Genomic DNA, 10804 nt, shown 5'->3' with positions numbered 1-10804 from the left:
TATTTCGTCTGCCAAAAACTGGCGCTGAATTGTAATTAATTGTTGCCTTTTTAACGCTTTCCCTGGACCAATTGGGCACGCAACGAAGTCAGGGTCGCTACCATTCTCCAGATGGGTAAGACAAGTGATACGTTATATACTTTTATATATGTATTTATTTAATTGTATTTTGTGTGATTATTATATAATTTTTTCATCGATGACCGTAGTTATATAAAAGTGTACTTTGTATAATTAATTTAATCAGCTTAAACAATGTATGAAAAAAAAAAATAGTAAAATGTGTTAAAAAAAAATTAAAATTAACTTTTTGTTTCCATTTCATTTCTAAATACTTTTAAAATGTTTTTATCGTCGTCCGTAAAATTGACTTAAAAATATGTTTGCTTTTGATATAATAGAACTTTACGATGTAAATTAACGTAATAACGCCACAATTATGGAAACCTTGTAATTTTGTCATCAGCGTCAGGCTGTGGCAAGGGTTAAGGAAGGTACTTCATAAACAATAAACACATGACTAACACGCCCAACAAATGTGTTTCGAACTAATAAAATGCGATACCATCACGTGCACCAAGTCTTATAGATGACGTAATCATCTTTGCGATGAATATGCGTGAGAATTGAGTTTGTATCGTTAATGCCTTTAAAATAAATGTAATGAGTCAAATTCGATATTTGACGAAAAACAAATTCGTCACGCGTCGGGTTTATTTTGAAAACAATGGTAAATTAAATTAAAAGAATTATAGGAAAATTAATTACATGTAATTTTTCTTTCAGGTAATGCAACAAGATGTCAAGAAAGAGAACCCGCTACAGTTTAAGTTCCGCGCTAAATTCTATCCCGAGGATGTCGCAGACGAGCTCATTCAAGAGATCACGCTCAAACTTTTCTACTTACAAGTGAGTACTCATCAATTCAGCCTGTAACATACATACGTAACTACTGGGTATGTCTCATTCTCTATGTAGGAGAACGGGGGAGTTGGAGGAACCACGGTGCTACGCTGCAGATTGGTGGATATACTATGAGTAACAATCGCAATCAGGTGTCCATAATACCAACCGAGAACTAGTTTAACACTTCTGCTTTAAATGAATTTAAAAAAGATTTAGATTTTTAGCACATTAAAACTTCTCGATCATCTGTGTACCTTGCCTTGATGAGCCTTGAATAAATGAATAAGAAATAAATAATAAAAAAAATAATAAAAAATTGTCCTCCAGTTATCAAATTATATGTCAACGTATGTCTTGATTGTGTTATTTATAAATACGAATTCATCCTTGAAATGACGATCTTTGACTCCTGTAAATTTCAACAATGGTCAACAACTGCAATTTATCAACAGGTTAAGAACGCGATTCTATCAGACGAGATCTACTGCCCGCCAGAGACGTCAGTATTACTGGCCTCATATGCTGTACAAGCCCGTCATGGCGACCATAACCCAGCTATCCATGGACCTGGGTTCCTGGCTAATGACCGACTCCTGCCCCAACGTGTAACAGACCAACACAAGGTATTTTTTTTTTCAAGTTTACTGATTACAGTCACCTGCCTTAGCCTTTAGCGAAACAATATCATGTTGGAAATCAGTTAGAAATATTCTGATAACACCTTTTATTTGGGTTGAAATTGCTCATCTTTTGCAAAGTCAGTTCAGCTCAACTAAACCCCAGAATTCTTTTAAAACAATTTGGTCAACTAGGATTGTAAATAGTTTTAAAAAAAAGTGTGGTGTCGTGGGACGCCAGATAGGAACGAAGTTCCTTATTACGTTAATTATTAATTTCAAATTCAGGAGGCAAAAAGGAAATAATAATTATTCGGGTATAAATTTTTTATAAAAATCAATACTTAACTACTTTACAAAATTGTCTTACCACTTTTAATACACTGTATAGCGAACATATACAAGTTATTTTAATATTATTCATATAAATAGAATTAGACGATAACCAGAGAAAACTTAGTTTCAAGTTTGTAATAAATAAATAAAAAAACCTTATACCATTGTCGTGTATCCCTCTAGCGTTTAATGAATCAAAAAGATGATAGAATAATCTGGAAGATTTTAAGACTTTCCTAATCAAAAATTCTTTAAAAGTCACAAAAGAAATTTCTAATATTAATCCTCAGATGTCCCGCGAAGAGTGGGAGCAGAGTATCACAAACTGGTGGCAAGAACACCGCGGGATGTTGCGCGAGGACGCTATGATGGAGTACCTCAAGATTGCGCAAGATCTCGAGATGTACGGAGTCAACTACTTCGAGATTCGCAATAAGAAGAACACCGAACTCTGGCTCGGTGTCGACGCCCTCGGGCTTAATATCTACGAAAAGGACGACAAGTAAGTAAACTTTTTCTGGACTGGACTTCCTGGAATCTTAACGACCTTCATGATTACAGCCTATACAGTCCACTGCTGGACATAGGCCTCCACAAGTTTACGCCAAAAATAACGTGAACTCATGTGTTTTGCCAATAGTCACCACGCTGGGCAGGCGGGTTGGTGACCGCAGGGCTGGCTTTGTCGCACCGAAGACGCTAACGACCTAATTTTTTCAAAAAAATTACGTCCTTTTTTTTTTTTTTTTAATTATGTGTCAGACAATTGCAAGAAAATAATAGTGCAACATAATTTAAGACAGTACATATAATTAGTTTAAATGGAATGCTCTACTTTTACCTAATCATTGTAGCAACAATTAACGAAATGATATTACAAACGTGAAAAAGACAATTATCTAAATAGTTACAATACGATCTGAACAAAATTTTTTTGCTTAAGTGAACTCAAGTAGCACGTAACAGCTGATGTTTTGAGTGGGAAATTGCAGTAGTATCGAATGACATAATCAATTGACAGATAAGATAATCGCGTACGTTACGAGGTGAATGAGATACGCCAAGCTGTACCTTTTATATGTAGGTCCAAAGATTTCAAAATAACACTAATAAAAATTTAATTTTTAATCCAAATATGTATGCTGATTTCATAATATGTATGTTATTTTGTGTAATATTGTTCAAAATACATTAGTTTTATCATGTTATCTATTACACGTCTGATTAGACAATGTACTTAACGTACTGGAGCAAATAATAGAACTTTAACTAGGCAAAAAAACCGGTCAAGGTCGAATTTTTGTCTTGACGATAAGAAATTTAATAGAGGTGTTAATAATATTACAAATGGTTACAACTAAATAAACCTTCTCTCAAATTTTGTTGTGTTTCTATGGTAACTTAGGTAGCCAAAGCTCCTGGGGAGAGTTGGTAGTAGGTACTACGGTCGGCAACGCCCTTGCAATGCTCCTGATATTGTAGTAGTCCATAAGCTACGGTATCCGTTAACTATCAAGCGAATTGTATACTTATTTGTTGTTGTATACTTGTTTGCCACCTTAATCGTTACAAAAGTTGTAATAAACCAAAAGATGAGAAGGACCTGAGGATATTGATCTTTTGTCATTCACTGAATGAGTGACAAAGGGGAGTTGTCTAAAATGATAAAATTCCCTGTGCCGTATTTTATGTGCAGCCTTCTAGGCATGAAAATTAAGGTTACATTTTTTTGTCACTAGTAAAAAATCTACATGGACACTCATATTCCAGACTGACGCCGAAAATCGGCTTCCCGTGGTCCGAGATCCGCAACATATCGTTCAACGACCGCAAGTTCATAATCAAGCCGATCGACAAGAAGGCGCCCGACTTCGTATTCTTCGCGCCTCGCGTCCGCGTCAACAAGCGCATCCTGGCGCTGTGCATGGGCAACCACGAGCTGTACATGCGGCGCCGCAAGCCCGACACCATCGACGTGCAGCAGATGAAGGCGCAGGCGCGCGAGGAGAAGCTGGCCAAGCAGGCGCAGAGGTAGCCCACCCTATCTGTCGCTATTGATCGACTCACCGTTGGAAAATCTCTGGACTCTTGGGGATCCTACGGAAGCTTATTTAAGGAAACTACGTTCAATCGTTATTCACTTTAATCAGAGACTGACTTACACAAGATTTATCTTACCCTCAAAAACTAATTAATTAAATATAATACACTACCTACATTACAACCGTTTACTTCCAGTGGACTGTTATTGTTTGGTAAAGCGCCGGTGCGTCGTGTTGTGTAAATTGTGTAAATCCAGAACTGAGGTAGGGCCCAGCAGGCAATATCCTGCTCAAAACCTGGAACAGCCCGACTGGGGAAGTACCTCGACCTAACAGAAGATCACAGTTAAATAGTTTTCTGACCAATTCATAAAATAAGACTTCGCAAAAAAATTGTTAGAGTAAAAATATTGTAATAAAGTCAGTTTTTGGGTGTGAAAAATAATATATAACACATTTGGTGCAGGTTTGGTGGTATAAAAATGATTTTTACATACAGTAGAGAATTAGTCTACAAGTTCTATAATGGGTGATTTTAATTCGTTTAGAGAAAAACTGCAACTGGAAATAGCAGCTCGTGAACGCGCAGAGAAAAAGCAACAGGAGTATGAAGATCGTCTGCGACAGATGCAGGAGGAAATGGAACGCTCGCAAGTGAGTGGATCTTTATAAATATCAAATCGTATAAAAAAAGTTAATGTAGGTGACACAAAACAAAAGTTAATGTAGTTCCACTTGATATGTGGTGTGACCTTGCTTTAGTAGAAAAAAAAAATTTCGATTTTTTTTTCTTTTGATTTTGGCTACATGATTAAATATGTTTCTACTGTTAAATTATAATATTTCGTTTTTTATTTTTAAATCACAGATATTCATTTTGAATCTCGGATGTTGTATCGTGGACAAAAGCTAATGTTCTCATGTTACTTGGTCAGGCAAATCTTCTGGAGGCGCAGGAAATGATCAGACGGTTGGAAGAGCAACTAAAACAACTGCAGGCCGCTAAAGAGGAACTCGAACAGAGACAGAACGAATTACAGGCCATGATGCAACGCCTGGAGGAAACCAAGGTACAATTTTCAATATTAGCCCAAACTTAACTGACCGAAATGTCTAGCAAAATGTATTCTTAAAAACCTCGAAAATTTGTAATTTTTTTTTTTTTACTTGTGTCTGGTTATTAAATATTTTATCATGTAAACGGAATTTTAATAAAAACTATTTAACCTTCAGAACATGGAGGCCGCCGAGCGACAGAAGCTAGAGGACGAGATCGCGGCCAAGCAGGAGGAGGTGTCGCGCATCCAACAGGAGGTCGAGCTGAAGGACTCGGAGACGAGGCGCCTGCAGGAGGAGGTGGAGGAGGCGCGCCGCAAGCAGGACGAGGCCGCCGCCATGCTGGCGGCCGCGACCACGCCCCAGCACCACCACGTGGCCGAGGACGAGGCCGGCGAGGAGGCGGGCAGCGGCTCGGAGGCCGGCGAGGAGGCGGGCGGCGGCGAGCTGGCGCGCGGGCCCGACGACCTGGTCGACCCGCTGGCCGAGCGCCGCACGCTGGCCGAGCGCTCCGAGCGCCTGCACAACCAGCTCAAGGTGCGCCGCGCACTGTACACACACGCACACACACACGGGCCCGACGACCTGGTCGACCCGCTGGCCGAGCGCCGCACGCTGGCCGAGCGCTCCGAGCGCCTGCACAACCAGCTCAAGGTGCGCCGCGCACTGTACACACACGCACACACACACGGGCCCGACGACCTGGTCGACCCGCTGGCCGAGCGCCGCACGCTGGCCGAGCGCTCCGAGCGCCTGCACAACCAGCTCAAGGTGCGCCGCGCACTGTACACACACGCACACACACACGGGCCCGACGACCTGGTCGACCCGCTGGCCGAGCGCCGCACGCTGGCCGAGCGCTCCGAGCGCCTGCACAACCAGCTCAAGGTGCGCCGCGCACTGTACACACACGCACACACACACGGGCCCGACGACCTGGTCGACCCGCTGGCCGAGCGCCGCACGCTGGCCGAGCGCTCCGAGCGCCTGCACAACCAGCTCAAGGTGCGCCGCGCACTGTACACACACGCACACACACACGGGCCCGACGACCTGGTCGACCCGCTGGCCGAGCGCCGCACGCTGGCCGAGCGCTCCGAGCGCCTGCACAACCAGCTCAAGGTGCGCCGCGCACTGTACACACACGCACACACACACGGGCCCGACGACCTGGTCGACCCGCTGGCCGAGCGCCGCACGCTGGCCGAGCGCTCCGAGCGCCTGCACAACCAGCTCAAGGTGCGCCGCGCACTGTACACACACGCACACACACACGGGCCCGACGACCTGGTCGACCCGCTGGCCGAGCGCCGCACGCTGGCCGAGCGCTCCGAGCGCCTGCACAACCAGCTCAAGGTGCGCCGCGCACTGTACACACACGCACACACACACGGGCCCGACGACCTGGTCGACCCGCTGGCCGAGCGCCGCACGCTGGCCGAGCGCTCCGAGCGCCTGCACAACCAGCTCAAGGTGCGCCGCGCACTGTACACACACGCACACACACACGGGCCCGACGACCTGGTCGACCCGCTGGCCGAGCGCCGCACGCTGGCCGAGCGCTCCGAGCGCCTGCACAACCAGCTCAAGGTGCGCCGCGCACTGTACACACACGCACACACACACGGGCCCGACGACCTGGTCGACCCGCTGGCCGAGCGCCGCACGCTGGCCGAGCGCTCCGAGCGCCTGCACAACCAGCTCAAGGTGCGCCGCGCACTGTACACACACGCACACACACACGGGCCCGACGACCTGGTCGACCCGCTGGCCGAGCGCCGCACGCTGGCCGAGCGCTCCGAGCGCCTGCACAACCAGCTCAAGGTGCGCCGCGCACTGTACACACACGCACACACACACGGGCCCGACGACCTGGTCGACCCGCTGGCCGAGCGCCGCACGCTGGCCGAGCGCTCCGAGCGCCTGCACAACCAGCTCAAGGTGCGCCGCGCACTGTACACACACGCACACACACACGGGCCCGACGACCTGGTCGACCCGCTGGCCGAGCGCCGCACGCTGGCCGAGCGCTCCGAGCGCCTGCACAACCAGCTCAAGGTGCGCCGCGCACTGTACACACACGCACACACACACGGGCCCGACGACCTGGTCGACCCGCTGGCCGAGCGCCGCACGCTGGCCGAGCGCTCCGAGCGCCTGCACAACCAGCTCAAGGTGCGCCGCGCACTGTACACACACGCACACACACACGGGCCCGACGACCTGGTCGACCCGCTGGCCGAGCGCCGCACGCTGGCCGAGCGCTCCGAGCGCCTGCACAACCAGCTCAAGGTGCGCCGCGCACTGTACACACACGCACACACACACGGGCCCGACGACCTGGTCGACCCGCTGGCCGAGCGCCGCACGCTGGCCGAGCGCTCCGAGCGCCTGCACAACCAGCTCAAGGTGCGCCGCGCACTGTACACACACGCACACACACACGGGCCCGACGACCTGGTCGACCCGCTGGCCGAGCGCCGCACGCTGGCCGAGCGCTCCGAGCGCCTGCACAACCAGCTCAAGGTGCGCCGCGCACTGTACACACACGCACACACACACGGGCCCGACGACCTGGTCGACCCGCTGGCCGAGCGCCGCACGCTGGCCGAGCGCTCCGAGCGCCTGCACAACCAGCTCAAGGTGCGCCGCGCACTGTACACACACGCACACACACACGGGCCCGACGACCTGGTCGACCCGCTGGCCGAGCGCCGCACGCTGGCCGAGCGCTCCGAGCGCCTGCACAACCAGCTCAAGGTGCGCCGCGCACTGTACACACACGCACACACACACGGGCCCGACGACCTGGTCGACCTGGAGCGCCTGCACACTGTGCGTACTCGTACGTTGAGTGTGCAGACAAATACACCAGTTTTTCACGCATGCATATGTATGAAAGCACTTATGTAAACCAACCTTTATGTTCTTCACTCACGTACATGCACACGAACATGTATTACTTACAGAGTTTAGACCACATTACTAAAGTAAAACTTACGGTAAAGCTTTAGATTAGGAAAAACCGAATTTCGGGATCATGGGGGGGAAGGGGGAAGGGTGGAGAACGCTACCTCTGGTACCACTGTCACACTTCGAAACCCCTTGGTTATGGAGACATCCATGGTTAAAGTTTTGAGGTTAGAAGAAGAATTTCGCAGCTTTCACACGTTATTTTCACATTTCACAAGCGTTTTTATTTTCACATTTCACACGCTATTTTCACACTTCACACATCATTTTCACGTTTCATACGTTATTTTTAAACAGGAGTACGTAAAAACGATCTCGACTCCAAGATCAACAAACGATACAACTTACGTTACTCATGTTCCGTTCCGTAGTTTTCACGTGTTATTTTCACAAATTGCACATGATTTTAACATTTCACACGTTAATTTAACGTTTTCACACGGTTTTTTAATAAACGATACAACTGATGTTTAACAACTGAGAGATAGATGTTTTAATAAAAAATGACAAGCCACTTATCGCTTCGCTCCAAATAAATGTAAGCATAAATTCATTGTTTTTGTTTAAATAACTATAAAGGCAAAGGTCTAAGACCATACAGCCTTGTTTCATGTTATGTTTTTTACTTAAATATATTTTATTTTTATTTATTTACTGTTATATACGAAAAATATTTAATGTTTGTCTCATATTTTTTTTTGTAACAAAACTATGTCGATTAACGGTGTAATTTTTAAATTAGATAGGTTAGGGTTAAAAAAGGGTTTTTTTAAAGTATCTTTATCTGTCATTAAACATCAGTTGTACAGTTTGTTTAAAAACCGTGTGAAAACAATAACTTACGTCTGAAATGTTAATATCAAGTGCGAAATGTGAATATAACATGTGAAAGCTACGGAACTAAGCATGGTTACCCCGATTTGTATCGTTTGTTGATCTTGGAGTCGAGATCGTTTTTACGTACTCTTGTTCGGAATTAACTTATAAAGTTGCGAAACGGCGCATGGATCGCACTGCCCGCAGCGCCGGAGCTAAGGTGAAGTCAGACGCGGAGCTCAAAGGTATTATAATAGCTTTAAATTCTTCCTCTAATCTCAAAACTTTAACCATGGATATCTCCATAACCATGGGGTTTCATAGTGTGGTAGTGTTACCTTGAATAGCTTCCCCTACACCCTCCGCCCTCCGCCCCCAAAAACCCCATAATTCGGTTTTTCCTAGTCTAAAGCAAAAAAACACATACAAAATGTAACTCTCTTTCTATCTTCACTAACATGTATATCTCTCTCAACTTCCGTTCGCCTCGTCGGATCACACTTTTCGTAACACTCTCGTCACATATTCACCAGCTTACCCCCAAATCAAGCGTAAAGAAGTTTTACTTCAAAATATTTATTTCAGTACCTACCAAAAATTTGCATTACAAACTAAGTTATAGCAAACTAAACGGTAGCAAATGCCAATTTATCCTACACCCATAGGCCGTATCTTCACACCCTTCAAAAGCAACCCACTCTCATCACCAACATTTCTCTCTCGCAGGCGCTGAAGCAGGACCTCGCGCAGTCTCGTGACGAGACCAAGGAAACCGCGATGGACAAGATCCACCGCGAGAACGTGCGCCAGGGCCGCGACAAGTACAAGACCCTTCGCGAGATCCGCAAGGGCAACACCAAACGTCGTGTCGATCAGTTCGAGAACATGTAGAGCGGCCCGCGGAGTACGCTGCCCGATGTGCCTACTGACGATCGATACTTGGAAAATATTGTGTTATTTTTAAAAATTTTGTGTTTCGAAAAACCGGTAACAATAATTTGTTTTTAAACACTTGAAAAAACTAATTGGAATTATTTAAATATGAATGTTATATCTGCAGGTTAAATTTCAAATTTTAACGTTAACCGTGTGGTTCGATGACATTGACAGTTTTAGTGTTGCCATGTAAAAGTTTCATTTCGTCGTTACTTGCCCACAGGCAGTAGCATACTTCTTAGTGTAAGCGGCAGTCGCCGGCCGCCCGCAAACGACATAATCACGGTCGAGTGCAAAATGTTTGATGTTCGATATTTCGTTCGGATATCGACAGCCGAGCCCGCGGCGGGCGGGCGGCGACCGGTTATCGGTTATTTTATCGTTATCGGTTACTTTATCGTTATCGTTTATGTCATATCGTGGTCTTAATACTTCTTCCCGTCCAGGCGATATTTAGCCTCCGATCGTCGGAGTCGAAGAGTCGAGTTAGAACGGTGCTTGCGTGTTTTAAGAGTGATCGGATCCGTCGGGCGTCGTTGTCGGGACTATAAGTGTAAATATTGATTATTACTTAATAGTAATTTTATTTTAGACTATAATGTGCTATAATAACCGAATATGTATGTATACGTCGATCGGGGACGCGTCCTCGACGCCGGAAATATAGAGATCGCAAAGGCACACAGGTTCGTTTAATTAATATAATTATATGTAAGTGATTTGAATTTTATTCTATAATTATGTATCTATGGGGAGCGTCTCGTGAGTCATAAATTAAAACGCTGTGTGCTTCTAAATGTAACGAGTTTCAACAAAATCAAGGAATCAGTCGGCCTCTTTTAGTTAGTGGGAGTGAGCGCGGCTGTCGGTCCGCAGCGCTTCAGAATATATCGTGTCGGGAGAGCCGGCGAGTATATCTTTATATAAAACTTAATTTTAAAAAGTGTCAAACACCAATATTTTCGAGGATATTTAAATTTACAGCTAGTTTTGCTCAAAGTGGAACAAGTGTCCCGAAGTGTCTTGAGAGTAGTGGGGGGTGAAAGGGAGGGGGCGACGGCCCTTATTTATTTTTATAATCATTTATATTTTAGATATAGGAGAACTTTCGAGTGTAATTAC

The 10804-nt window shown here is 45.8% G+C and overlaps 1 protein-coding gene across 1 annotated transcript; it reads left to right on the top strand.

Annotated features, from left to right (window-relative positions):
* The first annotated feature begins 780 nt into the window (after positions 1 to 780).
* On the top strand, positions 781 to 9730 carry LOC123655184 (moesin/ezrin/radixin homolog 1-like). Its single transcript, XM_045591018.1, has 8 exons — positions 781 to 909; positions 1359 to 1529; positions 2150 to 2361; positions 3630 to 3890; positions 4450 to 4555; positions 4837 to 4971; positions 5135 to 5494; positions 9473 to 9730. Exons 1-8 carry the CDS (start codon positions 790 to 792, stop codon positions 9635 to 9637), a joined length of 1530 nt encoding a protein of 509 aa, XP_045446974.1. The 5' UTR covers positions 781 to 789; the 3' UTR covers positions 9638 to 9730.
* Positions 9731 to 10804: the final 1074 nt, after the last annotated feature.

The sequence above is a fragment of the Melitaea cinxia genome, chromosome 7 (assembly GCF_905220565.1).
Source record: "Melitaea cinxia chromosome 7, ilMelCinx1.1, whole genome shotgun sequence".
Lineage (NCBI taxonomy): Eukaryota > Metazoa > Arthropoda > Insecta > Lepidoptera > Nymphalidae > Melitaea > Melitaea cinxia.
Note: the sequence above shows the minus strand (reverse complement) of the source record. Positions and strands in the feature narration are given on the sequence as shown.

Excerpts from the sequence above, each read along its gene's own strand:
- LOC123655184 (XM_045591018.1), top strand. The coding sequence starts at position 790 with ATGCAACAAGATGTCAAGAAAGAGAACCCGCTACAGTTTAAGTTCCGC. Across the intron at positions 1,530-2,149 it reads GTGTAACAGACCAACACAAG|ATGTCCCGCGAAGAGTGGGA; the intron begins GTATTTTTTTTT and ends ATTAATCCTCAG. Across the intron at positions 5,495-9,472 it reads GCCTGCACAACCAGCTCAAG|GCGCTGAAGCAGGACCTCGC; the intron begins GTGCGCCGCGCA and ends TCTCTCTCGCAG.